At 47.4% G+C, this 22,699-nt stretch overlaps 1 protein-coding gene across 1 annotated transcript; it reads left to right on the top strand.

The window, feature by feature from the left end:
• Positions 1-94: 94 nt before the first annotated feature.
• Positions 95-20,728, top strand: LOC149329557 (TNF receptor-associated factor 6-like). Its single transcript, XM_089560298.1, has 5 exons — positions 95-866; positions 4,967-11,652; positions 12,899-13,006; positions 18,285-18,332; positions 20,602-20,728. The coding sequence occupies exons 1-2, from the start codon at positions 597-599 to the stop codon at positions 6,074-6,076; spliced, it is 1,380 nt and encodes a 459-aa protein (XP_089416424.1). The 5' UTR covers positions 95-596; the 3' UTR covers positions 6,077-11,652; positions 12,899-13,006; positions 18,285-18,332; positions 20,602-20,728.
• Positions 20,729-22,699: the final 1,971 nt, after the last annotated feature.

The raw sequence follows: 22,699 nt of genomic DNA, 5'->3' as shown, positions 1-22,699 counted from the left end.
AAACAGCGCTAAATTCTACACAAACCACACAGAAAGACGGACAGGACAGCGCCCGTCCTGTCCGTCTTTCTGTGTGGTTTGTGTAGAATTTAGCGCTGTTTTTACTTTCCTGAACACAATGTCACACCAACTAGCCCAGCAAAATGTACTGTTTTTGTGATTACCGATGCACACGATGAAAAAAAAAACTCAATGCCGTGTTCACTGAACTTCCTTTAATGGGTACAAGTACACAGCTACTAGCGTTGCCATTAAATACCTCTCGGCGCAAATACCGACAGAAGCAGAGAGACTGTCAACATTTTACTGTGGCTGGCTTCATACTGTACCTACAATCTAGAATTGCGCTTTGAAAACGGGCATGAAGTATTACGAAAGGAAACAGGATACAAAGCGGTATAGCACCGGCCGAACTGGTAATTCACAGATCAATTTGTAACGCCGCGTCACGCGCAGACCGAGATGGAGGAGATACGTCCGCGACTGTCGCCTTGACAACAAGCGGCGGGTTGCAAAGATAAGAGCGAGCCTTGCGAGGGGCCCGCTTGTCGTGGGATTCTTTCAGTTGCAGGTTGCCGCGAACGGTGCTTGGAAGCATGCAGTACACGCTGGTAGGATTTTCAGCGGAGCTCGACTGGAGGCCCCTGCGCTTTGTGAAGCCTCTTCCGCCGAACAGGGTGTGCGGTGGGTGCGGTTTGGTGCGCCCGAAATCCGCGTTACTCCTGTGCGGGCACACACTTTGCAACTGCTGCTACGAACAGTGTGCCAAAGAAAGCCTACACATCTGTCCTTTCGACGGCTACGAGTGCGAGGACGAGGACATCGAATGGAGGGAATTCTCAGTCGAGGAGCTGCTCAAAAGACAGGTAAGCAAGGGCGGAAGTGGGCGTTTTTGTATTGATATTACACCGTTACATGGATACCCTTACTACGTGCGGAGTAGACATCGTTGGTATCGTAGCATATCGAAAATGAAGTGCCTATGCCGTGGGGGCCTTACTTCTCACATTTAGATTACATGCAAGGGTATCGAGGTGTCTCTCAGCGGCACGGGCAACTCGTTTTCTCATAGAGGAAAAGATTGCTCAAAACTGACTGCATGGTAGAGAACGCTTGCAATGCACAATAAAAATATCACAGAAACAAGGAATTAGTAATGTGAATAGGACGTTAACAGAATGGAAGCGGGCGGAGTGGGTGAGGGAACAAACGCGAGTTACTGACATCCTAGTTGAAACCAAGAGGAAGAAATGGGCTTGGGCAGAGCATGTAATGCAAAGGCAAAATAACCGATGGTCCTTAAGGGTCACGGAGTGGATTCCAAGAGAAGGCAAGCGTAGCAGGGGGCGGCAGAGAGTTAGGTGGGCGGATGAGATTAAGAAGTTTGCGGGGATACGGTGGCCGCAACTGGCGAAGGACAGGGTTAATTGGGGAGACATGGCCTGCAGTGGGCGTAGTCAGGCTGACGATGATGATGATGAATGTGAGCAGCCAGTGCCGGGAAAGAGGGCAGGCTATTTCAGTTTAAAACAAGTCAACCACTGCTATGCAAAGGCAACTCCGTAGAGGTTTTACCGAGAAAATATTCTGTCATTGATCGCGTAATGTACTGTCGCGATCATAATATTGCGGGACGTGGGAAAGCGTTCTGCGCCACCTAACTGCGTTCTGCGCCACCTAACGGCTCATCGGCGCTATTTCGCCCCTTGCAGGCATCTCTGTGCCGTCACTCCTACCTTACGCGCGCCGTACGTAGCTAACAACCGGCGCCAGGCGCCGCATCGGTATCTGGCAAGCATCTCCCTAAGCCGCTGATAGGTGAAGCAGATCGCGGGTTGCCTTTCGCGGCGCAGCGACTCTTGGTAAAGAAGAGGGAGCGTACACTTATGTTTTCTGTTTATTATCGGCCTCCTCGCAGGCGTGACCACCAATTTTCAACGGTCAAGCGCTGAACGAACGGGCCACACGCCTCCGAATGCCGGGATGACCAACTGCTTATGAATGCGAGCAGCGTTGGTATACCAAGCCTTCCGCGAAAAATGCGATTACGTGAAACAGAAAGAGGAAAAATATAACAATATTCGGCAACAATTCCCTCAGGTGTGTCACGCGTGTCCTGCACTCTGCGAAGCTAATGCCCCGTGAACTTGGCCTCGGCGTTGCTTACTGGTTGTAGTTGATAAAGGGGGGGGGGGGGGGGGGGATGGAAGCTTCAGAAGTCACCGTTTTGGGGAAGTGTCACTCATAGTGTGAACGCAGCAAAACAAAGAACACGCCACTGCGGGCCCCTTCCCCTTTACGCAAGTGGCTGCTTCGCGAAAAGCGGCAACTATCTGTTTCGCCCTTCTCAGCGTCTGGAGCCAACGCTAGCCGGATATTTAAGCGGCACCTGGCGCCGGTTCCGATCTACGTCCGCCGTGCGAACCGTAGGAGTAAGGGTAAAGAGATGCTTGCGAGGAAAGAACGAGCGGGAGTGCGACGTTAGGTGGCGCGGAATGCAGTTTCGCCACGCTCATGGAGGAAGGAAAACTTCCTCCATGGCCACGCTTTCCCGCGTCCCGCAATATTGTGATCGCGACAGTACCTTGGCATGACAACAAAATCCCTGGTGAGGACGGGGGCTGGGAAGTCGTAACAACTATTGTCGTTTCACGTCTTTAAGAGCCGGAAATGGGTTCCCAGAGAGCAGTGATGTTTTGGCCTCAATACATTCTGTGTTGAGTGCCTGCTGCTTCGTGCTGACGTTTAATACGCTCTCGCACCAGCGCGGCCCTCCTAGCCCGAAACTCGCCCGAGACGGGACTTCTCGAAGTCGAAGGTTCGCCCTTTGCGCGCAGTCGCCGCTGTTGCCGCTGCGAGCACTTCGTCGTCCGCCGTTCCTCGGTCTGCTTGCGCCCCCTATCGGCGTCTCGCTCGGCGGCGGCGGTGAAAAACTTTTATCGATACGGAGGCCTAAAGTAAAGACAAAGTACAACTGGATCCTCCGCAAGTGCCCTCCGCAAGTACAAGTGTCCTCCGCATGGCTCATATATATGACAGCGGCATGCCATCTGCTGCGCCATGTTCGGTTTATTTTGTTTCTCAGGCCACGCGCCTTGGGAATATTAGTTGCACTCCCTGTTACTGAGCCCTACGTTTCCGAGGTGCAGCCCCTCGGGGGGTAGCGAAATCATAGAACCGATTGTATCGGCTAACGGTGTCGATGACCCTCGCGGCTGCGATAGCGAGCGCGAGGTGCGGAATCGCTGCGCGCATGAAGGTTTTCACGGCTAGTCCGCAGCTCGAGATTGAAAATTGATTGAAAATTAGTTTCCGAGGAAAGGAAATGGCGCAGTATCTGTCTCGCATATCTCGGTGGACACCTGAACCACGCCGTAAGGGAAGGGAGGAAGTTGGGAGTGAAAGAAAGAGAGAAAGAGATGCCGTAGTGGAGGTCTGCGGTATAATTTCGACCACCTGGGGATCTTTAACGTGGGATGGCAGCTCACGCGGCGTTATGGCCTTGCTCAGCTTGTGCCACCACGCAGGTCTGTGCGTGCTCCTCTTTGGGGCTTCTTTCGCGCCCTGTGCTGGCTTCGCGCACTACGAGACTACGAAAGTTACCTTCGCGATCAGCTCCGGCAGCGCTTGATCGCGGAGGCCACGCACCGAAGACTGTTATTGACGCATGCACCACTCTAGTGGCGGTGCATCTGCTAGGACCTTTGCTCAAATCGTTTCGATACCATCCTAAAGACAGGATTGCGCGCATATACCTGGTTTAACTAAGTTAATTTAATTTTATTTTTTGCGGTTACACTACCGCTTACCTTGCCCATTGTTTTTCGCTCATGCGCGCCTGTAAAAGTATTACATAGTACCCGAGTGCTTTTTATTTTTCATATGTCCCGCGCGCACAGTCGGCTGTCGCGTTACATTTTGCTCAATACGGCTCGTTCGATGTACTGAGCAGAGTCATGAAAAAAAAAAGCATTAACAGAAACATTAAAGTAACTCTTTCAAGTATGAATGAAAAATGGCAGTGCTTTTCAATTTCCATAAGACCGAAGCGAACGTTACTAGAACCTAGTCTAGTAACGTTGGCCGAAGCACTCTTTAGTAATGGCGATCAACCGCACACTGTTTTCTTTTTGAAAATGTTTGCGTTAAGCCAACATTTTCTATGCACTTAGCACATCGCGATAGCGGTTTGACATAGCATCCACTGCACCGGCACGTACCCGTTTCTTGTGAATGACGTGAAATTATCAGTGTGAGGTAAGGCGCCGGGGTACAGAAAACTGGTTATCTTCGCCAGGGTTTCCGAATATGAACGCTTTTTTTTTCGTTTCTGCATTAATGTTTGTTTACAAAGGAAACTGTCCAGGAGTAGTTCCATAAATGAAAGGTGTAATGATTTTTTGAGAATTCGAGGCTACTCTAGAATTCTAATCTATGAAGCTTTAGGTAAAGCATGCAAAATAGTTTTGCGCTAGCGTTCAAAATGGTGACGTAATCACCGATTAAAACTGCGACGATGTTGAGGTTTCCCCTCACTACGCTGGAGGAGTGCGGGAAAACTCGTGGTGACGTCATTGTTGCCGAAATTTCAGATGTCCGCTGCCTTCGTCTGCATGCGGCCGTGCGTCTTTCGGTGTCGCCAAACAACGCTTCGTAAGCTTCCCCTTCGACGCCATTCGTTTTCTTATTAAATAACCACTTCTTAACTGGAAGCTTATCCCCACCGTAAGTGACGTCATCATTGCGGCGTTCTTCCTGTCGCTTTGCACTGCACAAAAGCCCGAAAGCCGACCCCGCTTTAGTCGGCAATTACGTCAGCATTTGAAATGCTAGTGAAAAGATTTCGCATGCTTTACCTGCAAGTGCACACACTCGGCTCGTTTAAACTCGTAGGATTCTAAAACCTGTTCAGTTGCCTTTTAAAGCATAACTATGACTCTGCATATAAAGTGCTTTATGTTTTCAGGTGAAGTGTTGGAACCAAGAGAGTGGGTGCAAGCACGTGACGGCTGCTTCAGGGATCGCCCAGCATTTCCAGCGTGAATGCGGACACCACACCGTTCGATGTCCCAAGTGCTGTGCCACAATTCTGTGTAGCGGTGTAATCGCGCACCTGAGATCAGGATTCTGCGACTCGGTGACGGCTCTGGTACCAGATTCCGAACAAGAGACCAGATCGAAGAACGAACAGGCATTTCTAACAGTTTTCCGGGCAGGACTAGAAAAACAGGCGAGCGAGATGAAGGAATTCCTGGGTGAAATCGTCGGTGGCATCAGGGCACACGGCGATCGACTCAACGAAATCTCTCATGGCATAAACAGTTCAAAAGAAACCCTGAGACAAGAACTAGCGGATGGAACCAAGCAAAGCAATGAAAGTTTGGCCCAGGTCATGTGTGAAATCAACGCGTCCAACAAGCAAATCGAGTTCTTGTCCGCAAGCGTCGATGCAGCAAACCTTTCTGGAAGCGTTAGGAGACTGGAGAAGGCAATGAAAGATGAACTGGCTCTTTTGGCGAATGAAATGCGAGACCAATTTTTGAAGGTTGCAACCGCTGTCGAAACAGGCAACACTAGAGGGAACGAAAACGCTGAGGTGGCTATTGGTCACATCAAACTCATTTTGAGACATTCAGAATTGAGCATTTCACAGTGCGTGTTTTTTGTAAAAGATGTGACAACCCTTCAAAAGAAAGCTCTCGAGGATGGATACGCTGTGTACGAGCACGAGAAGGTGTATTTGCTTGGCTACTGCATAACACCTGGAGTCCAGCTGAGAAAAAACAGTGAAGAGGTGACACTTTCTCCGTGGACCCGCCTAAACAAGGGCGACATGGACGACATTGTTCAGTGGCCATTCGAGCACAAGATCAGGATGAGCGTGATGCATCCCAAACAAGGCGAAGAACGCATGTGCGAGGTGAAAACTACTCGCTGTCGTGCCAACTACAAAAGACCAACATCGTCAAGCAACCCACCCACTGGTTTCTCTCCGTCGCTTAATCTCAATGACCTCATTAACGACGGTTACGTGGAAGACGAGCAGCTTTGTGTAAAATGGAAGTTACTTCCATAAATGGTGCTTGACAGAAGAGAGGTTTGATGGGGCTAGAGCACAATTTGATCTGCATCAGTTGAATCAATGTTGGTGTGCATAGCGCTGCTATCCAAAAAGGCTTTCTTAGCAAAATCTGCATGAAAATTTATATTTTTGACAACTGTGTGCCGGTAATCTGAAGTTAAACAAGAGCTATTTCTACCCTTCTTGGCAACAATACACTATGTGGTAAAGAATAAAGGTGGTAAAGAACATGAGAGTATCCCTGTTTCATGCGGAGTAAAAGAATGCGCCATTCCTAAGCTCGCGTTGATTTCTCTACTGCGGAGGATTTTCTTCCCTTGCGGTGCAGATTATCTTCAAAACGCAATTCCAACCGTTTATTAAGTATGAAATACTTTTAGCTCCCGACGTTGGCTCGCCGCGCGTGCCCTTTGCGCCAGAACAGAGAACATGGCGGCTGATCTAAACGAACCTTGGCGAAGCTTTCGCCACCTGGTGCTGCGTGTTGCGCTTTCGTCGGAGCGGCACATGCGTCAATACCAGCATCTTTGGGGTCCCGTGGCAGGCGAAGCAATCGCTCGGCGCGGAGTAGCCAAAGTTTCGCCTTGCAACCCGCAAGGCGCAAGCGTAGCGTCGTTTGATAAGCTAGGCAACAGCGCCGCGTGAGTTGCCGGCATTACGTAATGCCCGCGAACTCTAGAACTGTAGTTTGGAACGCTATACCAGAACAAAAGTCCCGTGCCGCCATTTATCGGCACGGCTAGTAGCCAGCTGCAATTTGTTGTTTCGTAGCGAGAGCTACACTACGCCAGCTCTTCGAGCCTTCAGCGTGGCTCCCCTTGAGCTCCGTGGCGACGCCGTTGGTCACGTGGGTTGGTCACGTGGTGCGGAGCAGCTGCTGGTGGCGAGAAACCGAGCTCCAACAGCTGTGTGCATGCGCCATGTCGAGTGGAGGGGGGGGGGAGAGGGAATCACTCCAGTTCTCGCGTCGCCCCTGGTTTAACCAGAGCTAAACCAGCCAGTTTTTCTCGACGTGGTGGTCGCCGGAGGTGGTGACGGCGTCGTCCTGCGAATGTCCCACTGATCTGTGCAGCACGTGCTGGCACCTTGCCCTCTTCGGCACGTGGCAACCCTATTGAAAAAACTCTGCGTGAGTTTGCACGAGAACAGTGATTTTTGTACGATCACGTTCATTTTGCACACGAATGCGCAGAAATTGTGCGTTACCTGTACGCATTCTGTGCGTCCTGTGTGTACATATGCGCGTACTGTGAGCTGATAGACGTTCACGCACACTCTTTGCATGTAAAAAATCGTGGACTCTCGAGGAGAACTCTCTGTACGTGGACATCTGCGTGCTGAGAGGGGCTTGCGAAGCTGTGCGTGCTTATGTGCATACTGAGCAAGCTCAGTGAGGCTGCGTGTGGCCATGTGTGCGTTTGCTTGCTTAGTAGCAACTTGTCGAGACTGTAAAGGCCCATTTAGGGTGAAAGCAAACAAAGTTCGAGCATTCAGTTAATGATTACTTCTCAATAATGAGCAATAAGCTCACGTTTTGCTGTTTTATAATTTTCGTCTTGGCGTAAGTACCCATTAATCATTTTCAACTTCAGCAAACAAATAACCAAAAAATTATCTTTTAGTGCAAAATGGTTCCCTTCGATACTGCAGGGACCTGTACATGACAACATGCACACTGAGCAAGAACTTGTCAACATTGCAAGTTCATTGTAAAATAATGTAAAAAACAAGCAGCTAATGACTCTTACAGCATCCTTCAGTTCTTCCTTTAACCAATTCTGAAAGTTACAGATATCTTATAGATGCATGATGAAAGCCATCCAGAGCACTTATGTTGTTGCCCGTCATGCAGACAGCCATATTTCGAAATCAGAAGCAACACAACCATTTGTTGCTTGCACTCGAAAGGAGTCAATCAATGGAATAACTCTGAAAGGGCAACACTGTTTGTTAGGTGCAACAAACAAGCTTGGGGATATAATCAGGTTCAATCAAACATGACGTGCAGAAAGCGAATTGTGAGCTGTAACAGGAATGTTACGAGGCAATTTCCAAAACCATTTCCAAAGCAATTTCCAAAGTCATTAGCATAAATTTACATACACGTAAAAAGGCCATGTAAGCCTACACGAAAAGACAGTTTTGAATTCACAGTTGGTGTCAAAAGTTCAGAAATTAGTGCCCTCTTTCAATTTCAGTGACAAATCACAGATCGATTAATTAATTCCCAGTATGGCTCCAGAACAAATCCAATGAATCTCAAATGTGCGAAGTATATATACCACACATGTTGCCTGATTAGCACCAGCATTGCATGATGCATGAGGAAGTATCACACTCTTCATTCTTCTTCAATCTGTTTTGAAATTTGCACTACCACAAAGACCATCTGGATGGACTATGATTCCATCATATTGCTGAGAGCACATTCGGAGACCAAGAGCAACACAACAGTGTGCTGCACATGAGTGGATATAATGCACTGGGACAACTGTGCACAGTAAGGAACGCTTGTAAGGCGTCAGGTATTTGCTTGGGGAATGTAATCAAGTTCAGTCATGTTTCATGTGTAGAAAGGAAGATAAAAGTTGTAGCAGAACTATGAAATCCAACATCCAATACTGAACTTCCCCAGGTGATCTACACACACATAAAAAGCACGAAAGGATAAGCTCAGCGGTACTGTTAAGTTTGATGCCCTTTGAGGTTTGACTTGCGCGTCTGTATGCAACCATCAGATACCATCTTGAAGTTACCAGAATGCCCAAAACAACTTTGTTGAACTGTTCTACTCTAAACTGAAATACTTTTCCTTAAAACATTTTTTTTTTGCGACATGCTGTGTAGCTAATTATAAAATAAAGGAAAGAAGCTGATAAAATTTTCTCATCTCAAACGTACTGATAAGTACACAAATCTGAGTGCTTTCAAGAGAGGTGATGCACCCGGTATTCAGTGTCCAGAAGCATACATAATGCTGCAGAATCCTATAGCAAGAACATTTCTTTTAGTTGACAGATGGCTATGTCTGGTTACAAAGTCAATACCATGTAAGGCGCATATCCTAACCTGCAATTACATGAAGCTGCACGTGCTTCATAGGCTGTAACTCCGCCAATAACTGCTACATATTTCCCACCTCTAGCACGAGTGCGGAATCAATATACAGCATGGAAACAGCAGTTTTGTTGCTTTAGCTTCTTTACTATGCTGTTTAGGAAAGAGACGAGTTGAAATATTTGCATGGGCAGTTCTCGATTGAAGTAACGTAAAAAACATCCGCACTCCTTTCTGCTGAAGCGACTGGTGGACCACTTTTGCATGTCGCATCTCGTATGACTTGCTAAGGGTCTAGCTGACACACGCACTTCGTCAAACCTTCACACAAAACACTCTTCGCTTTTGCTATAAGCTCCGGCCACAGGCAGTAAGTGTCCCGTCACCGTTCACATCGCAAAAGAGGGCGGCGCTCGCAGGCGGTCAGTTTGAGCTGACAGCGATAGGCGTTGCAGGCACACCGCCGAATAAGTTTCCAAGGAAGCCACACTGTAGAAGGGCGCCGTCTTGTAATCGAAACACACCACAGAAACAATGGCCACTGTCGCTGCTTATGAGCCAGGCATTTTTGCAACGAAGTTAGCAGTGCAATAGGCCGAAAGGTGCGACTCATCAAACGACGGCACCGCACTGCTGACCTCATTATCGTTGTCGACCAGACATCCATAACACATATGCCCCGACGGATCGCTTAATTGGGAGCTGCTACCACTCTTGGATGAGAGCGCGCCCACCGGCAGCACACACCGGTAATCCTTCTTCTTTTGCGATTCCAGCACAGTAACAGCGGCGCGCAAGAACGCCCAGCAGCAGCACAAGAAAACAAGCGAAGCTCACGGCGGTGATCTCAGAAACCATGCAGCATGTCGGATAGGCTTTGGATTTGACGCGCTAGACCATGCCCACTCACGCACGCACGCACGCACGAATGTACCGACACGCATATTAATGCGTCCATGCGTCACAAATTTCTCAAGTTTTTAATGCTAATATGTGCACAAGAACTTAATTATTTTTGTAACGAAAGTTTCATTTGGTTTTAGTCCTTTGCTATCGCACTGCCCAAAAGCATAGAGCCCGAAAGAGACGACCTGGAGGAATGCCTGGAGGCGATGCCTTTCTAAACGGGCCGAAGGAAGCCGGAACTGGCCGAAGCGCTAGCCAACGAACGCAGCGTCTGGGGAGCAGGGTTGCCAGGTTTGGCTACTTTGCGCCAAATTGGCTACATTTGAGAGCTCTTGGCGACAAAAATTTGAGCTTGGCTACTTGGCTACTTTTTGGCTACTTCTGAAGTGCTATTTACGAACACCATTATCCTGTTGTACCTGCCTTGTTATCGACAAATGGGAAACAATTTAGCGGGGTTAGGCCAAATGCGAATTAGTTGTGCAGGCACTTCGGTTTTCACTTCGGTTTCGGTTCGAGGCTCGGTTTTACACGTCAAGCAGGCTTCAGACAAAGATCGGCGACTTAATCAGACTTGAGCTCCGTCTTAAGGGCATGACAAGATAGCATTAATGGGTTAATGCCCAGATATGTGGAATTGGTCATTATCTACATTTACTGATCGCTGAGAGTCCTACCACTCCTGGCGCCGTGGTGCAGTGGTTAAACAATACGCTACTGCCCTGCGATGGCAGGTGCTGCCATTGGTGGGGCTTGTGCCCAGGTTGCTCTTCCCAAGCAACCAGTCTCAACCAACCAGTAATTTAACTTCCACAAGCCATGGTGGGGAGAGTACTCATAATCTGGTAGGCAGTGCTTCACTCCTAGAGTTCCATGTACGCCTTCACGTAGGACTCACAAGGGCTTCACGTAGGGCTTCACTTTGTTTACCCATCACGAAATCGCGACATGTCCCCTCTAATGCTCATGCATTAATAACTATGACTGCGTCAAAAGAACACAAAGTATTTGCTCTGCCGAAGAGAAAATGATTTATTCTGGTCACTTTTCAAGTCATGTCATGAATACCTCTTATGCTTCCAAGTTATTTACAAGCCCTGTTGCCCCATAGGTTGCCCTCTGTCTTTAAACTGTAAATTTCCTGCCTCTGGTGACGTTTTTTGGTGTCTTGGCGCCAATTCTGGCTACTTTTGAGACCGTGGCCGTAGATTGGCTACTTTTTGGCTACTTTTATCATTTTCTTGGCTATTTTTTGAGATTAGGACCTGGCAACCCTGCTGGGGAGGGACAGCATGGCGGTCAGCGTTACTACGTTTGTCGTGGTCCTTTGTGGTGCCGAGGGCATGAACCATCGCTGGAATGAGCATTTGTCACTCTTCCGATATGTGATGTGCCGACAGCAGTGAAATTCGCTGGTGCGATGTACGAAAACGTGGTAAGGTGCTGAGTAAACCTGTGTTTATAGCGGGCTCAGCGGGCTCGACGGATAGCGCGTCGTCCTTTGCGCGCCTTCACTGGAAACGCTATGCTGACGGTGGGGCTCATTTCCTCCATGGCGCAGCAGCTGGTGGGAGACCACTACCCGGGTGACATCTCGCATCTTGGGGGTAAGTTAATTTTCTTCGAACCTGTTCATTATTTCAAAGCCTTTGCGCACAACTGGCCACGTCAACACAGCTAGTACAGAGACGCGAAGACGCAGTGCCTATCGCGGCAGCACGCAGCGCTGAAAGGTTGTTTGCTGGCGGCACACGGGCATGAATGCGCGTGTAGTGTCAGTGGTCACACGGTCATGGTCAGTATGCCATGCAAATATGCACAGCTGATCCGATCGCGGGGTGCACGATATCGGCGCCGTACTGCCGCCGTACTGCCATTCATCTCTCGCCGAGAATGGAATATGTGCCCACCAATAGTTCTTCGGCCCGGGCTTTACATTCTCGCCGCATGTTACGCTGTAATTGAAGTAACAGCGCTCGAGCAGTTTAACTACGTAGACTGCGATTCAGCTGTATGCGTTAGGATTGAGCTTCCTCCTCTTTCACTTGTATTTCACTTGTACTTTTATAAATTGTGTATTTAAGGTACGAAGCTGCATATGATCCAGCTGCGTTCGTACTTATAGTCGAGCCTTGAATAGCAGAACGGTGAGATAAAAACAAATTGCTCTGAAGTTTTCCGCTTCTATTTTGGCATTCGCTTTTTCATACTTTGGCTCGGAGCTGAAATGGTACAAACAACTGCAAAATGCACACAGGTGCCCTAGCTCCATTTGCCCTAAATCCCGAAGTTGCAGTGAAATTTAAGGGTAATTGAGCCTTTAATAGGTACGAAGAATAAACTTGATTGTTTCATGATTATAACCAATGGCGCAAATAAATCTGACTTTGACTTAAATATGCTGAGGTACCTCTCCAATACCTTATTTGATGTTAAAGGAAAAAGTGTGGTTTTTCTGCAATTGGCACTATTAATTCATCATACCTGTGAGAATGTGAAATCAGTGCTAATCATGCCAGATTTCAAATTGAGGGACGCATGCAGAATTTGAAGCAAACCAGCCTTCTACTGAAAATATCGTTCTGCTGTGGTCTGTTCTTTTGAATGGTGGCATGTATTGTAGAAACGATGCTGGATATCGATATGCAAGTGATGTCTCGTCTGAGGCTAGCTTGTGAATGACTGCCGTGGTTATGAATTTCTTGTTGCCTGGCCCACTTCGAAATGTGGTTAAACAGTTGTGTTCCATTCTGCGACCGGCTCCTTTTTGTGCCTTGCACTTTGCCTTACATGCTTGATTCTAGTCCATTTTTTGCACTGTGCTGCTCTTAAATGTGTCTTTTTACCTTGCAGCAATCTCCACATAGCTTTACCAGCAATGCCTCTTCCAAGCTCTCCAGTATGGCTGTGCCAGCCTTTCACTTGGTGCTAGGATGCCCAGCAAGCAAGCAGGCTTTTGAGGTAAGCACTGAAGACATCTTCCGACACAAGTAGCTTTTATTTTCCTAGTCCACTGCTACTTGTGTGACCCCTCGTTATGTTGATTTTCGCAAGTTAGGTTGCCTATTAAGGGCTCTCTTTTGTTTTTCACCTGCTGCTGTGGCCTACTGCATTGGTGTTCGGCTACTGAGCCCAAAGACGCGGGATTGAATTGTGGTGGCTTCGTTTCGACAAGGCGAAATGCATATTTGCTCGTGTGTTATGCAATGTCAGTGCATGTTAAAGAATCTTTGGTGGTCGAAATTTATGCACAGCCCTCCTCTATGAATGGAGCTATTGTTCAACTTTGAGGCATTAAAGGGACACTGATGGCAAGCTGAAGTTGACCTGTGATGATGAAGTTCTGCATCCTAACCACAAAGACGACACTTTTTCTGAAAGTGGAGCTTTATAAGCCAGAGAAAGCAAAACATACAATTTTCATCAGCACCGGCTGATTTCGGAAGTAAATTGCGATGCGCTGACTCCGGTTTTTTTTTGGCACAGATTCCAGAGGCTAGGCTGAACTGCCATTCACCTCAGAACGGTTATCATGGAGTCCTTTGTGTAGACTTCATGAGTTCAAATCGAGTGGCGGGAAAATTTTTAAATGTAATTTTTGCGCCAATCATTGTGTTGATGGCCTTTGCGCTGCTGTTAAAACCGGGATAGCAGTATGGTATCCCATAAAACTAGGTTCAGGACTTGCAGGAAGTGGTTTATCACATTCCGCTAGCTTGTGCAAGAAACTACTTCAGGGATATGTGCAGGTGTCTTTAATGTGTTCCTGAGTGAGCACTAACTTGTTAGGGGGAAGGCAGCTTCTAATCTGGCACTACAGTGCCAATGTCGTGAGTGTAAATCATAAGATGACCCATCAGTGTGTACGCCTGATTTCTGTGACACTTCAGTGGTGTATAGAAGTGGTAAACAAATCTGTAAGGCATTTTATGCATATCTCCAAGGCAACGGTTGTATGAGTAGCGAAGCCATTAGTCAATCTTCAACGGAAAGAATTTTCTCTTTTAGATGACGTGCTTGTATATCAGTGACAGTTATTTGTTGTCCTGCCTTTCGCTGGTGTGGGTCATGTGTGGCGCATCTTCATGCGAGCCTTCTTTTCCTTCACAAAAAATTCAATTGATAGTCCAACCTGTTTTCTTCTCTTTTCCTGTGTTGCATCTTTTGGCTGGTTTTAAATCTGTAACTGAGCTCAGACCGTGATAATTACAGCCGGTAAACAGAGCTACTGAATGTGAGCTTGGCATACATGCGTACTGTATGTGTGAAAGTGCAGTTTACAATATTCAGAAATGCTTGATAGCCTTACAAGAATCTAAAATTTTGTTGGAATTCCTATTTGTTCTCTGTTCAAGTGTCAAGAGTTTTTCCGCTTCATCGTGTAATTAGAGCCACTTTGGTACTTAAGCTGAAATCTTTTCTTTAGCCTGCATGTTTCTCACTTTTGGGACAGAAACTTGGAGGCTAATGAAGAGAGTTCAGCTTAAAAGAGTATAGACACCTAATCTTGGTGGCATGTTTTCTTCTCTATAATGGTGCGGAAGACACTACTATGCATGAATCACCATCTGGTATTCGCGTGAGACCGCTAAATAATTTATAATCAACTTTTTCTGCCATCCTGTTTCGGTGAACAATTTGACTATGGCTATGACATCAAAGAGAGGTTATAGGTCATGTGAGGCGTGGGAAAACTGCACTTATAATCGCTGCTTCGTCATTTTAATTTGCTACAGCGCTGACGCCAGCATTCCTTAAGAGCCAGAAGCATGGGCGTCCGGAGGGGGGGGCAAGGGGGGGCGGCTGCACCCCCCTGGAAAATCACTCACTCGAACCGTGAGTGATGGCCGCACGCCAGGGGCGGTGGTGCGCTCAGCCAAAAGGGTAAAAGCAGCCCCGCCTCGACGCTTGGTCACATCTGCGAAATGGCGCGTCCGGGCGCGCGTCGTTCCGCCGTTTTCAAACCACGCCACCGCCAGCTCTGCTGAAGGACGACCTGTTGCAGACATGCAGCGGCACCGGCGAGCATGTGTTTCGAGCCGTCTTGAGATGGGTGTCTGTTTCTTTGATCTCTAGAGAGATAGCGACACGGAGGCAGACAGTGCACAGGGCACAGGTGGTGGTAGTGGTTTATTTAAAAAAAAATAAAAAGTGAAGCAAAAGAGTGTTGCCGGCTGCGGCAATTGCTATCTAATATCTTAAGCACCCGAGCTGCAGCCGGCGGAAACGAAAGGGAAAGGGAGAGGATAGTGAGGAGAAGTATAGAGGGGAGCGACAGCGAGAAAGGACAGGGGAGAGCTTTGTACACTATTTACAAAATACAAAAGTAATCAAGTTCGCGCCGCTCGCGCGCTAAGAGGGCACAGGTCGCTCGCTAGAATCAGGATACGTTCGTACGCCGGCCACCGATGAATTCTTGAGGGGGGAAGGACAAATCAGCCGTGTCCACCCCCGCTTTGTCGGGCTGCTCAGGGGCAAGCGGGCGACGAGTTGGCGCCGCCGCCGCTCGCTGTCTCCTCCGATCCACGGGAGAGCTCAGTGCGGTAGAAGCGCCGCTTTCAGAACCTTCGGCAAAGGGGATTAGCTGCTTTTGTTCACGGCGACGCAGTCTCCAGAGGCGCCCCCACACCAGCGTTCCTTGCGTCTTCTCCGAAAACCAGCGCCTTTGGTCAACGCAGCCCGATGGCGCCTGCCTGGCTCGCCTGTCACCTCTGGCTGGGCCTCAAATCACAACAGCGCCCATGTACTGTGCGTGTCAGTGCATGGTAAAGAGACCCAGGTGGTCGACATTATCCGAAACTCTGTACTACTCCGTCCCTTATAGCCTGAGTCGTTTTGGGGCTCTGAACCCCATAAAAGCACAAAAACAAATTTTCCGACCGAATTAGTTGCGGGTGTCCCTTCCCCTCGGAAGTCGCGCGGCGTTCCTTACACCCCAAAAGTGCGCATTCGTGGATATTGTGGCAAGTAAGCCCTTGCACATGTGCGCGCCTCTGTGTTTGTGCTTCGGTGTTTTTAGTGGCGGGTTGTCAACGAAGGTGAGAACAACCAAGACAGCGGACGAGAAAACGACGAGCGGCGAGCAGTGTGTGTGCGGTTGCTCGACTGTGCGGATGCGCGAGCAAGATGGAGCGAGGTGTATGAAGCTGCGAGCGTGCATTTATCTTGTAAATAAGTTTGCGTTGTATATAGTCATCTTTTGTTTTCAACGTACTCGTTCAACCATTTTTCCAATCAATATATATGATGACTGCACTGAGAGCGTATAATGAAGCACAGAAATGAATTTATCACTCGTGTAACTACGCAATTCGCCCAGAATAATCCGAGGCGCCTACAGTTGCTGTTCAAGGAAGACTGACTGAGTGACTGTAGTTGCGTGTTTGTGAACATATTGCGCTGTGTGCTGGTCATCAATTCGGGTGAGTCGAGAACCCGTATGCAGTAAGACTGAGCACTTCGAGTATTGATAGTATCTTTTTGCATTTTTATTAATTTTAATTGTTTCTTTGTTGATAAACTCCAATGTATCTCTACAATCCGCGCTTTAATTTGCTGCTTGTAATTTTCTTTCATGTGTGTATTTTACTTATTTTTTATTTATATATAAATAAATAAATTTACTCCGCAAATAGTGCCTTTTCGCTACGAATATACCCCCCCCCCCCCTCCGGCGCCAACAAACAATGGGCCCCCCCCTGAAAAAAATTCTGCGGACGCCCTTGGCCAGAAGTACCAATTGTATTGCAGTTTTTCATGCCTCACGTGACCAATAACCTCGCTTTGACGTCACAGCCATCATTCAGCTGTTGAAACCGAAACAAATACAGCAGGAGAAAGAAATTTGATTATAAATTATTTAGCGGTCATAGGAGGATGCCATGTGGTAATCCGTGTATAATACTTTATGCCTTATTACAAAGAAAAAAACACGTGCCAAACGATAAGGACAGCAAAGTGAGCTATGGAAAGAAAAATGATAAGTCTAACATTAAGAGACCAAAAGGGGGCGGAGTGGGTGAGGGAACAAACGCGGGTTAATAACATGCTACTTGAAATTAAGAGGAAGAAACGGGCCTGTGCGGGGCTTGTAATGGGAAGACAACATAACCGCTGGTCCTTAAGGGTAATGGAGTGGATTCCAAGAGAAGTCAAGCGTAGCAGGGGGCGGCAGGAAGTTAGATGGGCGGATGAGATTAAGAAGTTTGCGGGGATATGGTGGCCACACCTAGCAAAGGACAGGGTTAATGTGGAGACATGGGTGAGTCCTTTGCCCTGCAGTGGGCCTAGTCAGGCTGATGATGATGGTATGTGTCGCACCTGCTGCTTCGTGCTATCAGCTGGCCCATGCTTGGCCGACCAGACTAGCCAAATTTGTGATGTGGGTTTTCTATTGCACCTGCATTTGTGTACACAGAGGACTTGAATGGTAGCAGGCGATGCTGTGCATGTGTTCACGCCACAGCACACATGACCCACACTGAAAGCTTCTCTGCCTTTAGTAAGACAGCTGCATCAGTCTGGGGCATAACGTATCCCAGTGCTAGAGTATGAGTAAATTGCTCTGGAATTTTAATCTGGTATCAGGTAGCATAGCGCAAAAGAAGGCTAGCGCGGCTGCCTATATTCTCTTGGGCAGCTGTGTTGGATTTTCAGTGCCTGTTAGTGTAATCCGTGAAAGTTCACTGTAACCCATTCGTTTCGATGTAAATTAGGAAGTCCTTAGAGCCCTGTACTTTTTAATTATAATAACAAGGTAATGCAGTAATTCAATTGTACCTGTTCTCTTTCAACACAGTAAAGTGCTGCTGGGTCGAGATCACAGTTTTACTTTGTAGGTGTGCTCAGGCTGTGATCATCATCATCAGCAGCAGCAGCAGCAGCCTGACTACACCCACTGCAGGGCAAAGGCCTCTCCCATGTCTCTCCAATTAACCCTGTCCTTTGCCACTTGCGGCCACTGTATCCCCACAAACTTCTTAATCTCATCCACCCACCATTTTTTCCTGTGTGTGTGTCTTTTTCGCCATTCTGAAATTCAATCATACAAATGGATTGATGCATGTAGTGTCAGGTGCGTAATGTGATACCACCAGCTCACCCCAAGCTGTGCTCAGATTTGCCTCATTGCTGCAGGAGCAAGAAGGCAGGCTTGAGGCTGAGTGGTGCAAAAACATGATTTTTCAAGAATGTCTCTGTGGAAATTGCAATTAATCATGTGAATTTGCTTTCATTTTAGGAGCTGCACACAAGCTGGGCGCCTTTCCATGCTGATCATGCTGGCCAGGTACGCTTATGGTTACATTCCTAGGTTGTTTTCATAATGGCAGTTGTGGATTTCTGTGTGGTTTTAAAACATAAATTGTATAAGTATTTGGCCTGCCACAAAAGTATAGTGGTGCATTCAAGGCCAGTGTTACAAAGGGATGTTTTGATTGCTGCAAGAACTTGAAGGCCCCTGTGTGGTCACTGTGGAAGGCCCCCTCCCTACTTAGGAATTGCTATTTGGGTTACTCAGTCATTTGGCAGAGGAATAGTGTATAGAGATAAGGGATGGAAGAATGCTTCGAACTAAAGAAAAAAATCCAGCAAGCAGTCATAGAAGCAGAAGTACAAAAATGGCAAGGCTTTCTCTAATTTACATCGAATCTTTTTCACTTAGACTTCTTATTGCATACAACGGCTGATGCTTGGCTTACACACATATTTTCTTTAGGTATGCAGTAGGTCTCACATTCTTGTATGATATGGTCACGGTGCCAAAAAATGATGGTGGTGTTAGAAAACTCGGAATATAGAGGAATTTTATTGCTGACCTTATGGAGAACTATGGTGGCTGTGCAGTCGTTATAAATATCTTCCAATATTTTCACATAACACTCTTCTACACCCTGATTCCACAATGCCTGCATGGCAGCTGTGGTTCCACCGAGTCAATTGCTGTCTGGTAGTCAATGAAGGCTATAATTGGGGTTGGTTATATTCTGCCCATTTCTCTATCACCTGATTGATTGCATGAATGTGGTCTCTTGTTGAGTATCCTTTACGAAAGCCTGCCTGATCATTTGGTTGATTGAATTCGAAGGTTGTCCTGACTCTATTAGTGATTACCTTAGTAAATACCTTGTAGGCAATCGATAGTAAGCTGATCGGTCTGTAAATCTTCAAGTCCTTGACATCTTCTTTCTTATGAATTAAAATAATGTTCGCATTCTTCCAAGCTCCTGATACGCTCGTGGTCACGAGGCAAGCGTGTACAGGGTGGCTAGTTTCTCTAGCACAATCTCTCCTCCGTCCTTCAACAAATCTGCTGTTACCTGATCCTCACCAGCTGCTTTGCCCCTTTGCATTGCTCCTGAGGCTTTCTTTACTTCCTCCCTCGTTACTGGCGGGATGTCCCATTGCTATGCTCTACTGCCTCTCTCCGTAACATTCTGATTACATTCACTACTGTAGAGATTTGTGCAGAACTCTTCGGCTACTTTAACTATCTTATCCATATTGCTTATGACATTGCCCTCTTTGTCTTTTAGCGCATACATCTGGTTTTTACCTGTGATTAGTTTTCTCTTCACTGATTTTAGGCTACCTCCATGCTTTAGAGCATGCTAGGTTTTCTCCATGTTAAACTTTCTTATGTTGGCTACCTTGCACTTATAAATAACTTCGATAGATCTCCTAGTTCTATTCTATCTCTGAAGTTAGACGTCCTCATGCTTTGGCGTTTCTTCATCAGATCTTTCGTCTCCTGAGATAGCTTGCAGGTATCCTCTCGAATGATCTGACCACCTACTTCTGCAGCACGCTCCAATGAATTTAAATATGTATTTAAAGATAACAGTTGAGGTGGGAGATTGAGCTTCGAGATTTGCACTTCAACTCGGGAGTTATGCCACTGTTACACAGAATACTTGATCGCCGTAGAGATATTTCATCATCTGGCACCAAGCTGCTGTGGCGCCACTGTCACAGTTGATAATTTTGCTGGGAAGCTGTTGTAGCGCTCACACAGTTTTGAAAAGGTGGTATTCATTGTTTTTGTGCTATTGGCAACAGTGATAATATGCTTGCTGCAGTGTTTTGTGGCTAGCCTTCTTTTTTTTTTAGTGAAATAAGTTGTACATTTCATGTTGAGTATTCTTTGAGCGATTAAATTGCTTTGATTTTATTCCTTCGTGTATAGTTGCGAGTGCTCCATGTCTGAGTGCAAATTTCTACCACTGAAAAGCCTTCAAAATCTTAATAGATGTCCACACTGTTCTAGGGACTCAGTGGCTATTGGAAATGCCCATTTAGCTGTATTCAAGTGCCACTGAGTTAATAGCCATTTGAAAGCCTTCAAAATGCCTGTGTGACACGGTTATTAGATTTTGTGCAGGTTTGATGCTGAGCAGTCTGCGTGCTTGAGTCGGGTTTTCCAGTGTCTGTATTTCAAACCTGAAACTTTTCGAAATCATCATTAGTTCATTAATGGAAGAAGTACTTGTGCCCTTTTCTGGAATTTCCAGAAAACAGATTAACTGAATTTTTTTGCATATACTCCTACCTTTTTGCAGGTGCTGCATAGTGAGAACCTGTATCAAGACGCCAACCTGCTGGACTTGGAGAAACTGAAGAAATTGTTTAGCCACTGTGTGGCACCCATCATGAGGGATGTGGCATTAATAAAGCCAGTTAAGGTGACCTTATCTATGTCCTTTTGCAAGCATGCTACACACATGAGAACCATCCCACGAAGCACCGTTTCTGCAAAGCTTGTTATCTCACAACATGCATGCTGAATGAGGCAGTGACAGACAGATGAGGAGGCCTTAATGCAGTACATTAGCGTACCGTGTTGAGCAGTGATGTAGGAGCCTTGCAGCCATGCAAGGTATTATCGGCATCATGATGGTAACTCCATTAGACACTGTCTAGTGCTCTGTGAGCCAGACTCGGCTCTTGAACATTCTGGGACTCACCCTTGGCTCTCGGACATTCTGGAAGCCTCACCCGGCTTGCGCATATTACGCGAGGATGTCTCCTGCTGTACGAGCCTTACGTGGCTTGCGCACTTACGTGAGAGATGTCTCGCGTTTGCGAGCTTGCTCAGCTTGCGCAAATTATGTGAAATATGTCTCGCGTTCTGCGACCTCGTTCAATCGTCGCATTTTGCGTGGCAATAAACACGCAAAGATAGGCACGCAGAATTCACGCTCAATATTTTCAATAGGGAAGCGCTGGTCTTGCGGGGAAAGCGAATAAAATTGGCGAAAAACACGGGGCGCGCTGTAGCCGGTGTAGGAAAGCTATAGGAAAGAAAAGTGGCCGATGAGCGACGCGCCCCAAGACACGTACGGCTATCAACGTCTAGGAGCCAGCCTTTTGTTGCGGAAGCAACACTACGCTTGGTGTGAGCGATTTCGCGGAGCCCCGATGAGCCCCAACTGCGCATGCGCGAGGAGCGAGTGTGAGACTGTTACTGCGTAATTTCCTTTCCTAAAATACGTTTCATTTTCATCATTACGGCCCCTCTTTCTCTTTCTTCCTTCACTCTCACTTCCTCCCTTCCTGTACGGTGCGTTTCGGGTGTCCACCGAGAACACAGCGAATTACAGCTCCATTTCCTTTGCGCAAAGAGCGTTGCGTTCAGAGGGCAACGCATCGCGCCGAACGGGTGGTGGCGTTCCGTTTACTCCCTGGCAGCGCTACGACACGCTGTCGTGTTCCACTCCTTAAGGCGAAGCTTAAGCTTCATAATTAGCAGTTAATTAACATTTAATAATTAATAAGTGATTGTCTAATAATTAGTAATTTTTCATTACTTAGGAATTAGTGCTTATTTATGTGTGACGTCATCCAGTGGTGAGGTCACCATGTGCTACAGAGGCAGTCAAAGTGATACGGAAAACGCTTTCGCCTCTACGCACTTTCAGACAAAGTGCCCCCTGAGATGCCGCCGCCGCTGCGATTGCCGCGCCGTTGCTTCCGCAGTTCTACTCGGGAGGACCATTGGTCAAACCACAGCGAATTTTTAATACGACTCGCGTTTCCTGCAGTGCACTCCATGCTTACATGTACTTTAACGATCGCATGCAAAGCTGAAGGTCAAATAACGATCGGATTTGACCTCTAACTGGAGGCTCGCCTCAGGTGTGGCTGTGACGTTATACCACTTGACTCTTCGCAGCTGTCACCGCTCGTTCCCCCGCTGTGGCGACCGCTCGCTCTCGCCAAATGTGTCACATGACTAACCACGTGATTCACTCTTGCTGAATAAAGGCCAGCGCTCGCCGCCTATATAGACACCGCAGAGACATGGAGACAGAAACTGTCACCTGGACGAGTTCTTCGACTAAGCATTGGAGACTGCTTCTAGCGATCCCTACGACAGACAGCGTCACGAAGCCCCGTTGGCTAGAGATAAGTCGCGAAAGCGGGCTCGTACAGTTGATGAAGCCGATGCAGAACGGGAGGTACGTCTGGAGAGGCAGCGGGAAAGGGCAGCGGATGCTGCCAACGTCTCCGCGTGGACATCGGCCACTGGTTCGGTTCCCTTTCGCTCCGTATAACCAGCCGTGCTGAGCCACAGCCATTTGTTTTTTCGTCGGTAAGTGTTTCGGTGAGCACCTTGAAATGACGGCAGCAGAGACAGACATGAGCCAACTAGGTTTC

Source organism: Amblyomma mixtum, chromosome 9 (assembly GCF_055824585.1).
Source record: "Amblyomma mixtum isolate Tamu chromosome 9, ASM5582458v1, whole genome shotgun sequence".
Classification (NCBI taxonomy): domain Eukaryota; kingdom Metazoa; phylum Arthropoda; class Arachnida; order Ixodida; family Ixodidae; genus Amblyomma; species Amblyomma mixtum.
Note: the sequence above shows the minus strand (reverse complement) of the source record. Positions and strands in the feature narration are given on the sequence as shown.

Excerpts from the sequence above, each read along its gene's own strand:
- LOC149329557 (XM_089560298.1), top strand. The coding sequence starts at position 597 with ATGCAGTACACGCTGGTAGGATTTTCAGCGGAGCTCGACTGGAGGCCC. Across the intron at positions 867-4,966 it reads AGGAGCTGCTCAAAAGACAG|GTGAAGTGTTGGAACCAAGA; the intron begins GTAAGCAAGGGC and ends TTATGTTTTCAG.